Source organism: Procambarus clarkii, chromosome 18 (genome assembly GCF_040958095.1).
Source record: "Procambarus clarkii isolate CNS0578487 chromosome 18, FALCON_Pclarkii_2.0, whole genome shotgun sequence".
NCBI lineage: Eukaryota > Metazoa > Arthropoda > Malacostraca > Decapoda > Cambaridae > Procambarus > Procambarus clarkii.
Window position 1 is genome coordinate 28413506 of NC_091167.1, and position 22632 is coordinate 28436137.

General features: G+C 36.9%; 1 protein-coding gene across 1 annotated transcript in view; it reads right to left on the bottom strand.

Annotated features, from left to right (window-relative positions):
- The window catches only part of LOC123754349 (adducin 1-like protein hts), a 153107-nt gene that overhangs the window by 18109 nt on the left and 112366 nt on the right, over positions 1-22632 (bottom strand). Inside the window, 10 exon segments of the mRNA XM_045736662.2 lie at positions 646-846; positions 1475-1612; positions 2599-2679; positions 8514-8642; positions 10466-10754; positions 10907-11023; positions 15263-15389; positions 17513-17646; positions 19074-19166; positions 20607-20717. Of these exon segments, the coding sequence (XP_045592618.1) occupies positions 646-846; positions 1475-1612; positions 2599-2679; positions 8514-8642; positions 10466-10754; positions 10907-11023; positions 15263-15389; positions 17513-17646; positions 19074-19166; positions 20607-20717 (1420 nt within the window).

Consider the following 22632-nt stretch of genomic DNA (forward strand, 5'->3'; position numbering starts at 1 on the left):
AACTACTCATGAAGAGGAAGTAAGTTGGAGCAAAAACTAAATCCAGCACCTTAATACGTTTTCTGAAAGTCTATAAATCAATTAGTATTTAACTAATGTGTCAGAGCACTTTAAGAATGCCACACAAAAATTAAAAGCAATATAATTAGTCCTGCCAAAGTAATGCTACTTGGGATTGAGACGTAAATGACCACCAAAACCACATTAGCTCCTTTATTAGCAAAAAGATTATGTTTTCTTGAAAAGTCAAAGCATAATTTTATGAAAAAAAGCTAGAATAATTGTCACAAATTGTGAATACATTAAACAGTTAAATAATAAAATAGGAAAGATCAAATAAGTCGTGCCCCATCTTTTAAGACTGTTATGCTACACGAGATTCCGGCTGTGAATGAGCCACAAGATGCACCCCACCTGTCCACCAAAAGCACCATACTACCAATTTGGTTACTGCTAACTAGGCACACGCAGACTTTTCTAACACTGATCTGGCCACAGGTTTGTAATTTGGACGTAAATAGTCATTTTATGAAAAATCATTTGGGTTCATTATCCTGGCTGTCCTGTGCAACCTCAGCCAAAACTGTGATAGAGTTTCTTTAATGAGTAAATGCGCAGCTGGGGTACACATGGATGTGGTCTTACTGGACCGTGATGCTGCCTTTAGCATCTTCTGAATTCCACGAGTGAGGGAGTTGGTGCGGGAAGTAGGTTGGCCCTCGCCCACCTGGACATTGGGGGAGCAAGTCAAGGCATCTGAACAAGGGGGAGATGTCATCTCCCCCTGATACCCGACTCCACCCCCTGTTTGCAGGTTGGGCTGCGGGTCTTCTACAGGGAATCCATCTGAGGGAGGGATATTAATCACACAATACAGGCCAGGCTCTCAATACCAGAACACCTTACTGACACTGGCCATTACTACCCTTGCTAAAAGTAAGAAGGAATGAGGGAGGGGGAAGGGCAAACCTCAGGAAATCCTATCTTAACTCAAGTACAGTACTTAAAACTGTCAAACATGAATGCTAAATGTATAGTACACTTAAAGCAAGGATAATTAGCAGGAAACAAAAGTTTAGTTATAATGAAAATCTCAAACATCAGCAAATCAAATAATTAGTTCTGTGTCAATTTTTTTACAGTTGACGGCAAAAACTGTTACCGAGTAGAGAGAGATTATAACCACACACAATTTCACACTACTGTATAAGAGGTACCAGTGCAGAGTACTGTACCAGTACAGAGTACTGTACCAGTACAGAGTACTGTACCAGTACACAGTACTACCCATCTTGAATACTGACTGCCATTAAATTTACATTACACAACAATATCCATGAAGTCCCATATACAATATATATCAAACATTACAATAAATTATAATAATATTAATTGTGTGGAATGCCAAGATAGTAGCAGTGAGCATCAGATAGGTTGGTTTAATTTAGGCCCTGCACTCAGTCCTGCAGGTTACCTCTCGCTGGCAGTGTTTTCATAGTTGCCTGGACCCGCTGAGGGGGGCCGACAGGTACCCCTGGGCCCATGGTGGGCTTCTTCGGAATGTTGGGTTTAGGGGGGAGACTTGGCTTTTGGCGAACAACCCGTTCTCCATCTATCATACGATATAAAATCATTGGGGAGGGGGAATCTAGCATTTATCTATAAAAGGAATGCATCACATGATAATTTTAAAGCAATGGATACAGAACTGCAAGGGGGATTGAATATTACTGTAATATTCTTGTTAGCTAGAAAAATAGCAAACAATTCTTAAGGTAACAAAGTGCTATACATTACTTTTTCATTTTAAAGCATATTGCCAGCATTATATGGACATACGAAGAATAGTTCTAATTACCTGTCACGCTACTGTACATAAAATAACAGAACACATTCCATTATGTATTCACAAAAATACATTGTTGTAGATGAATGCTAAGCTATATTAAATTTGTATTAACAAAATATAATTCAGTTATTTTAAGGTTACAAGCTGTATTATAATTAGTATAAAACTAAACTTCTAAACAAACTACAATGACTGTTAACCTAAAAAAAATGCATTAATACCCAATGGCCTGGACAGGAGCCGAGGTTGTCCGTCATGCTCAACCCAAGTACAGTAATGGGTGTCAGTTAACTTGTGAACCAAAGCTATAGTTTGAGAAGATAAATTTAGAGTCAAGAACAAAAGCAGCAACACAGAACTGAAACTACACAGCAGAAATACACAGACGAGTCTTACACGATGGTGACCTTGGGGGAGTCATACATTAAGATGTCTGCCCTCAAAGATTTTGGTGTGAATTCTTAAACCACCATAAAACAAATTATTAGTTAATTCATATGGGATTTCTCTTTTTTCATAAGAAGAAAAATCTACATATTTTCAAAATGTAATTACTTAAACTCTTCAATATCTCTGAAAATACTGTACTGACTTAGGCGAATAAATGTACAAGTGAAGATTGAGTGGGGGTTTAAGAGTTCTGGTGGTTGTTATGGACGATACATCCTTCCAAGTTTCACCATCACTTGGCTTTAGTGGAGGCATCCCACACACTACATATTAGCAGATAAACTTGAAACCCTACTGACCATCGCTCAGGACGACAGACTGTGCTTTGCTTGCTCTTGGCGCCTGTTTTGTTTCCACCTTCAGCACCGTAGCACTGGATGCTGTGTGTACCAATTATTAGCTATCACAATGACGCCACATGTTACTCCACCACCAAGCACATTCCCTTGGGCGGGAATCTTCATTTTATTATACAGTATATATGAAGGCCAGAAATATAAGAATTAAAGTGTGGTGCAGCAGGTAACAGTTAAGTTATATGCCCTTCATACAGAACACCCAAGTTAATGTCTGATATTTCATGAAGCCGTGTTCCTGAAATTTCTTAATTTCCAGTGTTTCCCTTATTAAAGAGTGTGTTCATATCCTATGTAAAAAGAAAAGTACTGGCTTATTTAATTACAAATTAGACAAACACCATCATAAAAAGATTAAGTTAATTATTACTATTAAAATGAAGCATGAGAAAATTTAAATTACTGACCACCACCAAAATGTATGTGAACTAAAAAATAATTAAGATAATTACAGTATTGCCAAATAAAGTAGTCTAAAAAATAGTTTACACTTAACCATTTATAAAACACACAGTTTTGACGAACAATACAGTATATGAAAGGAGAGAGTAAATAATTTTCTTTATTGAGCATGTGGGGGAACACACACACAATACAACAAACCTACAGCTGAAGGATTAACAGAAAATTTGGTTGGGCATGAGACAAGCAGTTTGATAATACTGCTTTCAATGGAGCATCCAAATAATGTCTCAAAAGCAATATCATAATTATTAAACAATTACAGTATCTTCATTGAAATATGTTTTAAAATTAAAAATTATCTTCTCTACATGAGCACCATAGCCATAATTAACAAAGCTCTAACTACATACAGTACAAGGATTGTTCAGCCCATCCTCCTAAGTTCTCCCAACGTCAAGAAACTGTCCTATTAAAGAGCCCTCTCTCTTATTACTGTCTCTACTGTACAGGTCCTCTCTCTTATCACTGTCTCCACTGTACAGGTCCTCTCTCTTATTACTGTCTCCACTGTACAGGTCCTCTCTCTTATTACTGTCTCCACTGTACAGGTCCTCTCTCTTATTACTGTCTCTACTGTACAGGTCCTCTCTCTTATTACTGTCTCCACTGTACAGGTCCTCTCTCTTATTACTGTCTCTACTGTACAGGTCCTCTCTCTCATTACTGTCTCTACTGTACAGGTCCTCTCTCTCCATTACTGTCTCTACTGTACAGGTCCTCTCTCTTATTACTGTCTCCACTGTACAGGTCCTCTCTCTTATTACTGTCTCTACTGTACAGGTCCTCTCTCTCATTACTGTCTCTACTGTACAGGTCCTCTCTCTCCATTACTGTCTCTACTGTACAGGTCCTCTCTCTTATTACTGTCTGTACTGTACAGGTCCTCTCTCTCATTACTGTCTCTACTGTACAGGTCCTCTCTCTCATTACTGTGTCTACTGTACAGGTCCTCTCTCTCATTACTGTCTCCACTGTACAGGTCCTCTCTCTCATTACTGTCTCTACTGTACAGGTCCTCTCTCTCATTACTGTGTCTACTGTACAGGTCCTCTCTCTCATTACTGTCTCCACTGTACAGGTCCTCTCTCTCATTACTGTCTCTACTGTACAGGTCCTCTCTCTCATTACTGTGTCTACTGTACAGGTCCTCTCTCTCATTACTGTCTCCACTGTACAGGTCCTCTCTCTCATTACTGTCTCCACTGTACAGGTCCTCTCTCTCCATTACTGTCTCTACTGTACAGGTCCTCTCTCTCCATTACTGTCTCTACTGTACAGGTCCTCTCTCTTATTACTGTCTCTACTGTACAGGTCCTCTCTCTCATTACTGTCTCTACTGTACAGGTCCTCTGTGATAAGCAAATATATTGTTACTGAAACGGTCACCTGTGGTAAGCAAAATTTGTTTGTAAAAAAGCCACCAAGAGCTAAAGGCCTACAAAAATAATTGCATTATTATATTATTACACCTATCTGGATAAGTGTAATAATAATAATAGGTGTTGGACAGGAGTAATGTTTGCATTATACCTGTTAGACTCGAAAAAATCCTCTTTATACATTAGGAAGCATTTCTGCATAATAACTTAAACCATTATTGTGCATCTAAATCATTAAAACTAAAAAATTTTGTGAGCTAAATGCGTTTTTTTTTTTTTTGCGTGAAAAAATAATTCAAGATGGCAACCATTGTTTAGCGAGTTTATGTGAAACTACACTGAACATATATTGTTCTCTAAATGTCTAGCTTTGTTAATTTAATTTTGAATAGCCATAAATCTATGTATTTTTTTCAGCCCCATTTCTAGAATGATATTGTTCCATCAGAATGCATGCCCCTTGAAGTGAATATAACAAGGGGGTCCGTATTTTCAAGCCAACCTACATACTACAGGGCATCAAGTCACTGTACACAATGTAAACAACAGTTGGCACGTAATTAGGTTATCATGAAACAGAGTATGGAAATTTAATTTCTAAAAGAAAATGATCAAACTATATATCTTAAACCAAAAAGACTTTCCACAGAAACCATCAGTGCATAAAACACTTGCATGTGGCAATACACAGTAATGGTAAATTGTCTCGTTTTACACTGGCATGTATTCCATGTAAGATTAGTGTGAATTCAATAAGTAAAGGAATACCAATTTTGTAAAGTAAAATGGGAATTAGGTTTCAGACAGCATGAAGTCTCTTTCCCCTGTTATAATCGCCATCTAAATTCATGCCTCACCTACATCGAGAGTCATTTATTCCCAGCTAATTAGATACAAGACAGCCCAAAGAATGTTTTTAGTCGTGAAGGAAAGTGCGTGAGGCATGATTTTAATGTAAATCTGGTTTTAAGGAATTGGCAGGGGGAGAGGGGCTAGACAAAATGGCACCAAAGATCGCGGGAAAAGGGCGAGATCCTGCCTGATGCGGTTACACACGCCTTGGGGACTATACAGCAAGAGGCATGAGTGGGTGGAGCGTCAAGGTTGAAGCCAATCAGTGAAAACTCTTGCAGTGATGCCACCAGCGAGCACTGAGACACGACAGCAGATTGGCGAGCTGGGTCACTGACCTCACAACTTTGATCAGGGGGCAGACATAAGTGCCAGTGCTCCAGATGATGATTTCCAGTTTTGCAATTGTGTGGCAAGTTGAGCTTACCAGAGGGAGCAAGAATACTTTTATCTACAAGAGTGGCTAACAACCTTTCGGACAAGGAGAAAAGCAGAAAGTCAGTGTGTGGAACAAATGCTGGTATCGAGACTTAACAGGGTGCCCTCAATCAGAATAGGGAAGTGATTATGTCATCATCTGACCTGCTCCATACATGCTTGATGGGGTTCTGGGAGTTCTTCTACTTCCCAAGCCTGGCCCAATACCAGGTTTGACTTGTGAGAGCTTGGTCCAACAGGCTGTTGCTTGGAGCAGCCTGCCAGCCCACTTATCCACCATAGCCCAGTTAGTTTTCTTAAAGAAATGCCAGACCATCTAGTTTTCGCTTGAAGATGTCCACAGTTGTTCCCACAATGTTTTTATGCTCGCTGGGAGGATGTTGAACAACCGTGGACCTCTGAAGTTTATAGTGTTCTCTGATTGTGCTTATGGCATCCCTGCTCTTCACTGGTTCTATTCTGCATTTTCTTTCATATAGTTCACTCAAGTATGTTGTTATTTTACTGTGTAGATTTGGGACTTGGCCCTCCAGTATTTTCCACATAAATATTATTTGGTATCTCTCCTGTCTCTTTTCTAGTGAGTACATTTGGTGAGCTTTTAGATGATCCCAATAATTTAGGTACTTATCGCGTCTATGTATGCCGTATACGTTCTCTGAACTCCTTTTATTTCAGCAATCCCTCCATGAGTACTGAGCAGTACTCAAGATGGGACAGCACAAGTGATTTGAAGAATACAACCAATGTGATGGGATCCCTGGATTTGAAAGTTCTAGTAATCCATCCTATCATTTTTCTGGCTGATGCAACATTTGCTTGGTTATGCTCCCTAAACGTTAGGTCGTCGGACATCATTATTCCCAAATCCTTGTCATATTGCTTTCCTACTGCGTAATAGAAAAAATTGAGGGGCCAAAAATTCCTTCCGCATTCTTAATTTTTATTACATAATGCCCTGCATATTTTGTTCAATTATTTTAAAGATAGAAAAGTTATCCGATTTCTGGATTGATATAGGCGTAAAATTTTAGGCCAAAACTATTTACTGACATTTATAAGTGCCAGAGACTGACCTTTTTCTTGGTCTTTCTTTATAGCTGTTTAATTTACAGTACACATGTTCCAGCAATGTGCCAGTCTCTGCCCCACACTCAAGACAAAATTATATCCTGTTCTATTTAAAGCATGATCACCATACTTTTGCTCACAGGAACACTTTCTTACATTCTGGTGATGCAATACACTAACATATATATAAAATGTGCATGAATACAACAAATGAGTGAGTGAGTGAGTGAGTGAGTGATCTTGCCATTCAGAACACGTGCTAAAGTCTGGGACACCATGGAGTGTGCACCATGGAGTGTACATCATGGAATGTGCACCATGCTTGTTAAACCCACATCACTCAACCTTGATCTGTGCACCTCACCCTGTGCTTTCCAAATTGTTGATAAAGAGTGCAGGTGGAAATTCACGAAAAATTAAAGCAGCAGTGTACAGTGAGGGATTAGTGTAAAATGAAATATTCGTGACGGCAATCTTGAGGTCCAAATGATTGTCGAGCACATGTAGAAAATGGCGTGATGGCACACAATGTGAGCCTGCTAAAAACAAAGGTAGCCATCTTGAATTATCAGTTTAATGCATAACAAAGAAGAATTTGAACAATGAACAGTTTTCAATTGCAGTGGAAAAATATATATGAGCAGTTGTTATATAGTTTCCTTTATCTTTCTAAAATGATTCATATAATTTTTAAAGCCATGTTCTGTGATCTCAAACAAACTTAGTTCCAGATGCCAGCCCTTCAGCTTTAACTTGTTTTTTCTTATGAATTTTGCAGATTTGTATTCAAAAGTTTGGAAAGCAATCAACTTTCTTTTTGGCATTTGACAGAATTACATAGTGAGAGAGATAACTAAACAATATATATTTTTTTCTTTTTGCTTGCCAAGAGTGCTGGGAAACACCATTGAGCAATTTAAATCGCAGGGGCGACATCAGTATTCAAACACTGACACAACATAATTGCCATATTATTAACTGCACTGTACTAGACAATCAATGCAAGATGATGACCGTACTTTGAAAATAAAAATTGGGGTCGAAGCCGTCTGCATGAAATACTCCCAAAACTCACACTGCAACTCAGAATAAGGGAGTAGCTTATACTTGTGCAAATACATTATACAGTATATGTTTACGTACAAATGTGCACATGCAAACTTCTGGAAAAGAACTAGGTCTGATAATGTATCTTTTCTACTGCAATAAAATGGCTGTTTTACCAATGTACCAGTTACAAATTTATGCACAAATTTTCTTTATAACTTAACAAATATGAAATATTCAGTTTAATCTTAATCCCCTAACAATACATTCCACTTAAGTTTCTAAGCTTACATAATAGAAAACTTTAGCCAAATACTGTACCCCAAAAGTAGAATTTTTCTGAAATACATACAAATGCCACAAGAAGACTAATATTAAAACAATAAGGATAAATGCTATATAAACCCACTATGATCACATGGAACATTGTTTCCTACTCAAAAAATGTAAAAAGCATGAGCACTTTTAACCAAACTTAGGTAGCAACAAACCATAATAAAAAATACTATTGATTTCAAGTTAAAAACCACCATAATTTTTTGACTGCACCTCTCACACTATTATACATGAGCATTGAATTAACAATTAAGTAGGGCTCACACTCACCTTCTTGATCAGATGTAGGACTGGTGGGAGCAGTGGTATTGAAAGTAGAGTCTTGCATAGAGTCATCCACCACATCTACCATTGCACGCTCAGGCATAATATTCATTTTCTCTATTTCTATCTCCTCAACTGAAATATTAACAAGGTTAGAAGTCTAGAGCAGAATAAACACATTCTATTTACAGTATAAAAAAAATATGAAACCTAATTTAATGGAATAATTTATAGCAAAGGCTAACACTGAAGAACTATATATGGTATTGTATTTTGGCAACTGAAGGAAGCATTACCATCTCCTACCCTAGCTTAAGCCACTCACAATATTTATAACCAAATTTTCTGGTTCATTTTCATTTCAAGTTGTTGAGGTTTTGTTTTTGTTCATTAAATATGGTACCTTCTCTCTTTGAAAATAACTTTTTGAGGCTCAGGTGCGGAAAATACGCTAAATGTGGTGAAACCATCTTAGACAGGTTCTAATGGTAGCTGTCTATCATTGAATAGGTTGAAATTAAAATTTGGTTCAAGTGAAACCAGCCCATAGTGAGGGAAAATATTAAGAGAATGGCTGCACTTTAACATGGTTGCAATAACATTTTTAATAATTTTGCAGGAGGCAGCAACATTAGAAGAAACAGATGAAGCAATGTATTTTTCTTGTCTTAAAAAAAAATCATCATGCAGATGCCTCTTGAAGGCATCTCAGGTTGCAATGAATCTCTCACTACAATAAATAAGAATTGGTCCTATATAGTTTACCGAATCAGGTTTGCACTGTATATAATTAAATATTACACGTCCTTCTTACACGATTATTATTACTTTCGCCTAGGTAAATAATTTACTGCAAATATGTGCACACTAACTCGACTATAATTGTACAAATGTTTGTGAATCAAGCATTTGAATTCGTTTATAATGGTTAAAATGACCCTACTACTACTAACACGTTCAATGAAGATATTAATTGTTCTATGCCAATGTTGCTGGCACACAATGTAAATTATTGGCGAATGGTAAAACCTTGTAGCCTATATCACTGAAGAGGGTAAAGAATCTACCTGGAATGTATTGGCTTGACATTTCATCTGCTGTGCCTGGCACATCAGATGAACCTGCCACTTCACCACAGAGTGTAATACCTTTGTGTAATAACCAGAGTGTAATAACTTAAGAGCTTCACTGCCTCAGTTTCTTCATCTGATCAAAACTAAATATCCTCATCTCTCCACATAACCTGAAATCAACTTCTTGATTACAGAACAACACTCCTTTGAGCAAGAATAATAATTATTGTTTTATTTTGTCTATATATTTAGAAATTACAAGTGTTTCAGATAATCCACTTATTAATTTGCATGGCTCATGAAGTTTTTGAATACCGTAGCATGTTAACCACTAAATAAATCATCAGTTGTAATCTTTAAAGTCAAAATATTATATAATTTTGAGTTTAGTAAAGTAACAGTCATTGAGAGTTGCAGGTGGGTGCCAGTTTTAATTTTGAGTTTAGTAAAGTAACAGTCATTGAGAGTTGCAGGTGGGTGCCAGTTTTCATTTTGAGTTTAGTAAAGTAACAGTCATTGAGAGTTGCAGGTGGGTGCCAGTTTTCAAGAAATGAGATAAATCACTTGTATCAAAATATCATCCAATTAACCTAATATCTATTGTAGGAAGTGCTTGAATCTACTGTAAAACCTATTAAATTATATCTTATAAACAGATTAGCAAGGAATTCATAACATGGTTGTACTAGGGGCCACATGTGTGTGTAACAAATTCATTCCAATTCACTTTCAGAAAATGTCAATTTTGCACCATGTAAATTCTCCTTGCAATCCCACAAGTTACAAAAAATCCTGTCACAAATATGTTAACCCCATTTTATTTTGTGAACATCATAATTTCCATATCCAAATACTGTATACAACTAATATTAACCAGGTACTTACTTGGATCTCCTCTCTGCTTTCTTTCTACCAATTCTTTGTATTCTTCCAACTCCTGATCAGTGACAGCATCAAAGGGATTCTTAGCATATGGTGTTTTATACACAACTGCATTATGTTGGAAATCCCTCTGAATAATTCCCTTGGATGCTGCTCCCACCAAAATAACGTGGTCAGTCGCAGCAGACATGCTAGCATCTTGCATGCGTCGCGCCTCGTCCCAAGTGACTCCTTCCAGAAGATGCGATGTGGGGCCTGCACTGATATTACCAATACGTCTGTTCTCCTTTATCTACAGAGTGAAAAATAGGGATAAATAATTTATAATAAATGTAATGTGTGTGTGTGATTCAGATGCCATGAAGTGAAACCTTACAATACAGTATATAATAATCATTTTTTCATTATTTAGTTTTGTAAACCATGGAAGACACATTGACTTACCATCTTCTGAACAGTCTTGAATTCCTTCGGGTTGGTATTGACAGGAACAAACTGGAGTGCAGACTCCAATTTGACTGATGTTGAAGTAGAATGTGTGGGAGACCCATCAGCCACCCACTGTTGGTGCAACAAAACAAAGCACATTAGGGCCTGGCCTCACCCTTTTTAGTGTGATGGAATGGTTTGGCATTGGCTAACTAATAGGCGACTGCGTTAACTGCAATGCATTGTGCCTGTTTCCCTGCAATTCAGCAAGTTAGCTAAAGACTATACTTCTGGTTGAAAATTACAGGGCTCTATACACATTAGTGGGAAAAGTGACTTTGAATTATTAGCATAACACTAGTAAGAGAATCACAAAATGCGAGGCCCTTTGTGCTTGGTTTTGCGTATGAACTGCCGTCATTCGACTATCAGTTTTCAGTCACCAGTTACCAGAAACAGGCACAACAGACCAATAAAGGTGAAGATCAGATATTTGAAAAATGGAGTGTGAATTTATACAATTGTTTTTACTTTAACGATCACCTTTAATAGTCTTTACTAGAGTAAAATGAAAGCTGTATAGATTAATTATTGTTTTATTAAAAGCATAGATCATATGAACACATATGGCAGATAAATTATAGAATACCATAGGCATAAGATGGACAAATTATGCATGTGTAAAGTTGTTTATGCCAAAAGCTACACTCCCTTAAAATATTGAGTAATGGGAAATGAGTAAGCAGACTTTTTTGAACTATGAGTAATAAAAGTTTAAAATAAAACTAGGTTGCCAATTTGCCAGAAACTAATTTTGTCGAGGAGTAAAGCTTGATAAGCATGACACTGCTGCTGAAAACAATCATGACTCGTAAAACATCACATACATGTAATGGATGGCTTAACTCTTCATTAATGCTATTACCAATATCTTCTTAAGACTCCTTTGTTTGGTTTTTCTAAAGCAGATAAATTCTAAGCAATGCAAATTATATTTAAAAAAATAAGAACCAAGTACTACTATGCATAAACCATTTACCAGTGAAGCACAGAAAAAGAGTATACATCTACTATTAAAGAAGTTAACCCCTAAGAGTTATTAGTTAGCTTCCAGTTAACAATGATCCGCACTGAGCATAAACACAAGAGAAATAACTTTATAATTACTAGCAGTTGCAGTGTAATAAAAAAAAATACAAAATCCTAATTGTAGCTAAATATATTAATAACAAATACATATACACAAACACAATGTAACAATTTCATGATATATCTTCTTACTATGCGTATATGCACGCCAATAAATGAACCAGAATGATCGCTAATCCTTGGGCACACTGGCTTGCCTACACCAAAGATAAAGAAATTTATCATTACACGATCTTTCAATACAGTGTATATAAAAAAAGAAAGGTATAACTCGTGTACAATTCAAAGTGACAAATTGCCATCCCATTTAGCAAGATCTTGAGACTTGTACTAAGAAAATTAACCAGTTCATAACAAGTCATGCTTTAGGTCAACTCTAACTATGGTATAAAAATTAGGAATAAGACCATATCTGATTAATTATTAAAATATTCAACTCCATGGGAGAGGGGGAAGGAATTGTTGTATATATTCTCAAAGCCTACTATTAAATCTAATCCAACATTGCTACCAAATTAAAAAAAATTAATGTCATTAATTTGCATGACGACAGATTAATAACATTTAAAAGACAAAACAAATCTTACATTAATATCAATCTACTTTTACAAAGCTGTTATTACTTACACCAATTCCTTAACACTAGTAATTGAAACATCCATGATCTAACACGTCATTGGAACAAGCTTTGCCAAAACTTTTAATCTTTGGTCGTTACAAAAACATTAAAATGTGGAAACACAAAAGTAACGCATGACTAGGGCTAGCATAAATTCTGCTTTGTAAGGTGGTCAAGTTTATGTCATTCACATTACAAAGACATCTACACACATAACAGCTACCCGCATAAAGCAATATGCCCATCTTACTAGAATGAATACTATTTACCATACACTGATGCATGTAAACCCTCAACACCACAAAGCTTAAGCTACCAAGGCAATTTGGTCACCTTCAGATGTGCAATGATATTACTCAAAATTTAAATTAAAAATCACTCCTGGTAGTATTAATTCCTTCATTTACACTTCACAAAGTGTAATGGACTATTAACCAAATAATTAAAACAAAAATTATTAGAAGTAAAAATAAATAATGATGAAACTGCAGATGCCGTGACAATGCTAATGTGACAATGTTAATCTGCTCTTCAACAGGAGACAAACTGCTTAAAACGCATTGCAGTCCCACCTTACACACAAGAAGCTTAGTGGCTGATAAACACCACACTTCCTAGAAGTTTTCTGGGCTCTTAAATCTCCCCTAAGGAAAGTTGACAACCTATGTTAGACTAAAAACGATGTTCCTTCAAACTAGTCTCCAGATGAAATGAGACTAAGAATATATGTTTGTGTGTGTCAGGTAAAAACTCAACTGGCCTAGAAAATTAATAAATAATGAACCTTGAATATTGTGCACTGGATGCTTTATTTGTGCAAAGAATTAAAGTAAAATTCAATGTTGAGGACATCGAAGATGTAAAAAAAAAAAAAAAAGTTTCTAACATCACAGGTTTTCCCTCTATATACCACGCTACTGCTGGGTTTAACTGCAAGCAAACACAAAACTAAATGGCTAGTACACTCTTCAGAAGGAAGAAGTGTTATATGGACTCCTGTTATACTTTATTCATACACAACCGAGATGGAATGCAATAATTACTACATCTCTATTTCATCATATAAAGTAATGTAACAAAATAATTCTCCAGAAACGGGCGATGTACGCAAGACCATTTATGTCGAGTAGCAAACTATTCTTCCAAGAAAAAAAAAAAAAAAAAAAAAAAAAAAAAAAAAAAAAAATTGTTTAGCATGCCAAGCAGTGATTAGCTTCATGAACTGCAAGAACACATTACAAAACTTTATCACGCACCCACAGTTGTAGTTAGGCCCCAAAATAATAATTACATCAAACTTGTTAATTAATAATGATTAAAACATCCTAATTTCAAAGCGGTAAGGCAAAATATTTATATAAAAAAGCCAATTTCAGATCTTTAGTGAGATTAGATATGTTTTGAGAATATCAAAACCATTTATCTTAAAGAGTAACCTTGGATTCACAAAGAATTAAGCAACTTGTGCAATGTGACCTTAACATTTGGAGAATTGGTTCAGGCATGACTTGTTTCAACAAAACACTGTAAAGTGTTTTATAAATGAAAAAGAAAATACATAATCTCTCCCATATTAACACTTAGGCGGTCTGGCCTCTCCAAGCATTCCCGATCACAAACATTCTGCCCCTCTGCGCCTTCTTGACCATAAACGTTTTGGGCTCCGCTACCCAGGCCGCAAAGTAATGCAATTGTTTTTTTTATAATTTATATTTTCTAAGTTATTTGTTGAATTTTAACAAAATCTGGTGTCAAAATATTCACAGGCGAATGCTCTAGAGAATAGATGCAAAAACAAAGTTTTTTTTAATAGATTGTGCTCGCCTCCATGCATTCTCGAACGAACACAGATGGTTCAGCGGGTACCGCTGAATGATGTTTAAAACGTTTACAATCATTTTATATTTTCTATGTTATTTGTTGGATTATAAGTATAAAATTGGTGTCAAAATGTTTGCAAATGAATTCTCCAGAGAAAAGATGCAAAACACAAAAGTGTACTTATAATAGATTATGCACAACAGTAATATACAAATGTTTATGAATAGTAATCAGATGACGCCTTTAATAGCATCATCAGAACCTTTACTGTCCGAGTACGAATGATGTGTTTAACCTCATCACAACGCAAAAGTGTTAATATACGAGCTTTGCATTCACACACTGAAGAATCTTCAATACATTAAGTGTAACATTCTTTAATAACTAATTATATAACACATCTTACAACTTCTATGGAAATTCCCTGTCAAATCATCCATTATACTGTAATCTGCACATGCAAGATTTCCATAAACTGTAAACAGCTCTAGGTGAATTTATTTTTTATACCTTTCCTCCATATTACTGCAGTATTCTGTTTATGGCCACATTAATAACATGGCTATAGTTAAGTTAAAATATCATCAATAACAATGCAGCAAAAAGAAAATGGATAATGTGCCAAAGAATTATTTTAATTTAGCCCTCTTGTGAAATGTATTCTATACTTCATGTATTATTATGAAACCTAAAGATGCCAAAGATAGGTAATGCTCGACAAAGTATCAATTGGAAACAGCTTCACATTATGGCAGTAAATTTTCGGTAGTAATTATCTCTACCTTGGTGATCTTCTTTGGATCGGGTGTACCAGTTTCAAGCACCTCCACCTTCTGATACACATTAGGGGAGTTGAGCCATCGGGTTTTGTCCTGAGTTTTGCGACCATCCAGGATCCGTTTCAAGGGGCTGAAAGAAATAAAAGTAAAGAAATTAGTCAAATTGGTGAAAAAATTAAAAAAATTACAAACACTACTTCTTGAAGTTTTTGAATATAAGTGCTATTATAATCTGATAAATGCAATCAATTGATTTAAGTTTATTCATTCAATTTCTAAGCTATATGTTTAGTCCAGAAGTCACCCTCCACTCTACCTTTTTATGCCATTATTAAATTTGTTTCATAATAAATTTTTACATTTATACACGTTTTTCTTTTGAGGCGCCACTAAAGCCAGACAACAAGAGGTGATAGTATCAGGACATAACATCCAAAATTGACACAGACACCAGACAGCAGTGGGATAAGAAAATGTGAAAAGCACACCAAGTCATCAGATATTGTTGCCAAGAAGAAAGTCACAGATGCAACAACACACAATCTGCCAGCTGCACACAGGACAGATGGCAACCCATCCAACCAATAAAGAAGACACGCCGAGAACGACAGAGAATCCTAAACCACGTCGATGGTATCAATGCTATCTGTTGAGCACACCCAACCCCAATTCTTTTAGGAGGGGAGGTGTGACGATATCAACATCATCTGTTGAGCACACCCGACCCCATTTTCTGTTCCCCGGTGGAAGGCTGTGATCTTAATGGCACCTGTGTAGTTTCCTCCTTACTATTCATCTTTTATTCCTCAGAAGTGATATAGGTGGTACCTTGGTTGACAGGAATCGGTTCATGCAGGGAAGTCCTGAACTCAAGACATGTTCCAGTGGGAACAAGTGTGGCCGAGTCAGTGTAGACTGTGATTTGTCCGATAGTGAAGCAAGAACACAACAATCACCAATGTATTGGTGATTGGACCGACGTATCCGGGGATGACCAAGTTCAGTTACGAGATGGAATTAATGTCTGTCTGTTAAGGCTTGTTATAATTGAAGCCTGTGTGGAAGCCTGCCAGCGTGTTGCTGGAGACCCCTGCCAGCGTGTTGCTGGCAGTCAAATAGCGTGATACATCAATTGCGATGTATTGTGATTTCTGTGTGTATTTAAGTAAGAGTGAAGAGGTAGAACAGCTTGTTGACAGTGCCTGGCTGCATGGGGGAATCTTGTAAAACCCCGGTTTGTGTCCTGGAAAGGCTGAGGGATCCGTGTCAGAGCAGTAGCACTCCGACTGCAATTCTTTTAACAATGTCGTGGCGCAATCGACTAAGGCGTGTCTGGGATTATCTCGAACATAGTTCGAAACCCTCATCACGGCCCTTGTGGATTTGTTCATATTTCTGATGCTGGGAAAAATTTGTAATAATTTTAATTTGGCCATGGTGAGGTAAAGAAATCTTCAAAAATTCAAATTCTGATAATTATTTTTCAACCATTTGTAACAATTTTCTCCTTATCACTAATATCTTCCAGGTCCATAGAAGTCCTTGAAATTTTGCATGACCACCTGACAGTGGATTTTTTTTTTAATCAGTTCCCAGAAAGGAAGCGAAGGCTTTTGGGATTTTTTTCTAACATGACAAATGAACTGCCAGAGGTTTCTAGTGTTGACTGATGTCCACATAGAATCTTTAGGACTTTTGAATATTACAGATGGACGAGTCTCCAATGGGCTTAGCACAACGGTCCTTATCATTAGTGTGTTACTGGAGCAGTTTAAGGGTTAATGCAGACTTTCTAAACATTTCCCTTACTTATTCACACTTAGGCACTTAGTACTGCATCGTTGGGCTTGATTAATTAATAATAATGATAGTGTACATAATAAAACCACACATCAAATATTTACTTGAAGAAAATCTCATCCACTCCTCCTGTGGTCAATCTTTATGAAAGCAAATTTAAATTCTTATATTCTCCATATCTTTAACCAAATTTTGGGGAAACTAAAAGTTTACATTCTTCTAATTTTCCAGTACAAAACCACCAGAGAAAACTATTTCCATAACATCAAACTTACATCATGGCAACAATAAATACTTGACAAGCTAGCTTCAAACATGCCAAGAATTGGATTTCAAAAGGCAATTCAATTTTTTTTACAAAATATAACTTCTCCATACATATTCCATAAAAAAATTAACAGAATTAATGTTTAGTGTGCAGCAGTAATTACACACACTTGAGCACATTCTTACCTCCTTGTTATGTCATCTTCGTCGAATAGGTGTGTGTAGTTGGAGGCTGTAGGGGGAAGGGCAACATCACTATGCAGCCGAGACATTTCTTGTTTAAGCAGTGGTCGTCGGTAGATGTACCCTGTTCTAAGACCCTGCCATAGAAAATTTAGGAAGTTTTACACCCACATACATAATAACCAGAATGTTTCAAAGCAATGAAACACTGGTATATGCACACTAGTATGACTAAAGCTTCAACAACAGTTTGACTATATAGTTCGCACAAAATACAGTCTCGGTATACAGTACAATGTACTGTACTGTACTATCTTGAGGTTTTCTCGAGATGATTTTGGGGCTTAGCTTCCCCATGGCCCACTCCTCGACCAGACCTCCTTTTTGTTACACATCCTCAGGACGCAGCCCGTAACAGCTGTCTAACTCCCAGGTATCTATTTACTGCTAGGTGAACAGACCCATCAGGGTGAAAGAAACTGCCCATTTGTTTCCACCTCAGCCGGGGATCAAACCCGGAACCTTATGACTACGAATCCCAAGCGCTGGCCCATCAGGCCCCCTGACGGCCCCTACCATAATTACAATGGAAACTGCAGAATCAGATTTCTTACAGGTCACAATGACTGTATATCTAGGGTTTCCAAAGTTTCCCCAACTGCCATTTTATTTTCTTACGGAAAATGCTAAACACATCTTTGCCCATATATACATTGCCAATTAATACATAGCATAAACAATGCATTTTAAATAATATATAGAGTGAAAGGAAGAAAAAGAATATATAATTTTGACTTGAACATTTAGAACAAGAGGTTAAAACTTATTACCCTCTGTAGGTAAGAAATCAGCTATAAGCAGAAAGAAAAGTGCAGAAGGCCCACCAACTCCTGCAAGGCATTTCGTGTGTGTCCACACTCACTCGTACCTAACCCATACTTCACACACCCTAATTACTATGTCTATTATGTTACACACAAATTTGTTCCAGAACCATATTCCCAAATTAGTATTTACCAAGTTCTCCTCCAAATCACAACACTTCCAATTTGTATCCACTCTTTTCCTGTGTGACAATATTTAACACACGATTAGTATCCTGCGTTAAGACCCTGTCACTCCTGTGTATACTTCAATCAAATCCCACTATTATTATTTGCCTTCTAAAAAATTAAAATCAAGCTTCCTTAACCCTTAAGCTGCACAAAATGTCCCATGAAGTCAGACAAAGAGCTCAGTTCTTAAAATTTCCTGAAATGTTTTCAAATGTTTTGTGCATAATCTACTAGGCAAATGCTCCAACTTTGTCTAAATGATACCAACGTAACTTGAAAAACAAGAACAAATTATACACAGGTGTATGCTAAAATTAGGTATGAGCCAGACTGACCTAAGGAAGTTTTCATTCCGTATACTGTACGAGAAAGAAAAAATTGGGTACAAATTGCCGCAGACTAACAGCTGGGAAACAGGGGTCAATACAGCTATATCCATCTTCTCACAACCATGAATAAGTAATCACACTTAAATAATTTGCTCTCATTCAAAATGTGTTCCAACTTACAGCATTATCAAGGGATCTCATGAGAGCTTCAAATTCAAGCTCCCCAACCTTCCATCTGCGTTCCTTTGGGCCATGCCCCGATGGTCCTCCCTCCTGTAATAACAAAATACATAAATTGTCATCCACACTTCCGTGGAAATAAACATTTCATTCACCCTTGGCTCTCGAAGACTCGAACCGCAGACTACGCGTGTGTGAGGCCGAAGCTCTATCGACTGAGCTATCTAGTAGTCTTAATAGGGAAAGATTCCAGAAGCAATTTCTGCTATCATGCTTCACTACTCCGAGCTTCGGTAGTAGTCAGGGAAAGTAAAAAATTACAGCCTGGTAGCAGAAGTTGCCTCTGTAATCTATCCTTATAAAGATTACTCGATAGCCCTGTCAACAGTTTCGGACTCTCACGTGGGGTCCGCGGTTCGAGGCATCGAGAGCCCAGGTGAATAAAATAAAATACATATAAAATCTTACTGTAAATAAAGAATATGTACATCCAGAAATAATAAATATTCGGGTAAAATATATATATTACTAGTTGCTAAATATATTGATGTTTAAGCTTTAAATAAGATGCACACAATCAATGAATTAATAAGGGTAGAGTCAATAAATATACAAACATTGTGACAGGCTGATATATCAAATGCAGTAAGAGTGAAAATTTTTGCAATTGAGGACAATGTCCTCATAATGGTTCGAGCATGAACCGTCAGTAATCTTTACACCACAAGTGACATCCCGTGTTAGCCTCCTCTGGACCCCATCTCCTGACTATCACAACCTGTCCATTGCCACCACAAGTGTCATCAACGACTACATGTAGCAACTGCTTTATTGTGTATCATGAACAAGAACGCATGCATTTATTAACCATGCATCTTGGTCTGATTTATAGCTAATGACTCCTGTGCTGATTTGGTCTTGTATAAGCAGAACTTTTTTTTTTTTAAGTGAATATTTGCTATTCCTACTGCTACAGTAGCCAGCTTGAATCAAAAGGTAGAACATTGTGAACCTAGATCCTTGTGTGCAAGATGCAATGGGAAACTTCCCTGGTTATCTTTGCAGAGAAGATGCCACAGGAGTTATTCCAAAGTGTATCAAGTTTAAATCGTCATGTGCTGACCACCTTCCTCTAGTAACATTCATGATAACCGTATTCGTACTATGAAATGGTAACAGGATTTTTTTTTTTCCATGGGTCAAGGTGAACTCCATTACATCCATATAGACCTATTATATCCATATTTGAATCATACATGTAAACCCTTGACAATAGTAGTTTAATCATATGATGATAACTGCAGTTCCCTAGGGATTGTTATAAAGTAATTTATTGTTGGGAATGCATTTCCATTCTTAGGCCCCCCCCCACCCCCAGGAAAGCATTCTCCATTCCAAGGTTGTATTAACTATTTTTTCAGCAGAGATGCTGTTAAAGCATTTATAGTACTGTATATTACAAAACAAATTGTTAACACATTTAAAGATAGTTTTTTCAATTATTATACTGTACACGAGATACTTGTTACATACCTGTTTGCTGTCAACACCTCCAGCCCCTCGCCGAGACACTTCAAAAGCCGAATGGCGAACATCATCACTTATTACCGTCAGGTTATCCAGACCAAGAGGAGCCATACGCATCTGAAAAATAAGTGAATTTTGCACTGGATAAGGAAAAAATAAGATTGAAAAAAATTGTCTTTTAATTTTCTTTCTTATTTACAGTTGATGTTTGCATGACTGAATGAAGAAAGATGCTACTTTCAAAAGTATTGATTAACAAGAACAGCTAATTATACTTCTTGCTTGCAAAAAAGCAAAAAATAATTATCCGATAATGGGATGGCAACAGAGATCATGCAGTTCTATTAAATAATTCAACACAGTGAACAGAAATCCATAATTGGTGAAAATTTACACGTCCACTATGGTGTCAATGACCCAGTAGTTGCCAAGTCAAAAGTTTCAGGGATCAATAACACCCCATTCACTAAAGTCAGATAAACTATAAAAGGGGGGAAGGTTGAGGGAAATGGAGATGAAAAAGAAACTGCCTCACTGACAATTCAGAAATTGTCAAAGCAATCCAGAACACAACCTATCCTCTGAAATGAACAAGGGTGTTTAAGGAGCATAGGAGGTGCAAAGATTACAAAAGCTGTAAGGAGTATAGCAGGGATAAAGAGTTTAGCAACAAAGTTAATGATTGGTAATGTTTGTAACTACGATTTCCTCGACTGCATGCAATCTAAGAGGCGCCCAGGAGTTATTCACAGGATTAATTATACGAATGTCTGACAGCATATCTTTTTCTCTGTATTGTGTGAGGAGGAAAAAGACTTTCTCACTTGGGTGCATTAAGAATGCAACCTATCTTCACTCCTTGTTCCTGGATTCTGCCAATGTTTCCCAGGAGGGTATCTAAGGTGCCAGGGCTGCATGCCAGGGCTTTCATCTACAAACCAGATATGGAGCTCACTGAACAGACTATCAGTGACTTTTTTAATTGCTAAATATAAAGGGTGGGCCATGGAATCACCCTGTTTGAAATCTTCAAACAAGTATTTCATGTTTCCCAAAAATATGCTTTGGAGAACATTGGGATGCACTGAAGGGCCTTAATTATGTCTGGAATTAGCCCAGCAAGGCAGTTATTGATAAATTTTGTGATTTCCAGCAGTAGAGTCTTGGCAGCTCTGCCAGGAACTGGAATTGCAACCTAACTCAAGGCTCCAAGCTCTTACTCGCACATAGTCCACTGCAGAGCTTCTCAGTAATGACAACTGCTTTGCAAGCCTCACACACATTAAGGAACCTAGATTTGGGACATTTATGCTCCAAGAAGTGGGTTTCCCAATACTGCTTATGAGAGGGTGCTCTGTGCACTGGCTGTGGTAGTATTTCCAAGTGCGATTGTACCTTCATTAGTAATTATCTCGATTGACCATGTGTTGTACTCATCAGTATTTTTGCTAACTTTGGCAAGCTGTCATTGAAACTTTTAATAAGTCTGTATGTAGTTTTTGTGTTGGCAGCAGATGGGAATCGAGTTAATAGTTCTAGGGATATTGTTTACTGATCTGCTGAACAAATAGGCAAGCTGGCATGGCTAAATGACCACTACCAAGTGGTAACATTGTGCCTTGCATTGATGGTGCCAGGGGCATTAAGGTTTGCAGACCTTATATTCCCTGCTCTGAAAAGATCTAGTCACTTTTCCAGTTGCACATATGACCAGAAGTATATTTAATTTAAAACTAATTTAATTCTTAAACCATTCTGGGAATTAGATTGAGATACATCAGTATAACAAATTTCTTTCATTGTAATTATAACGAAGCAGGAGTAAATTGCAACTTTAGAACTACTGTATCTGGGTTACAATAATGAAAATTGAATATGGTATACAATAAACAAAAATTAAAACCATACACGAGTTACTGCAAAATTATCAAGGATATCTTTTGCAAATAAGATTACTTTGATCATTCCCTGGCATTGTGGCAGATGCAAAGAAATTAGGTGCCCTAATTGATTACACAAAGCATACATTACT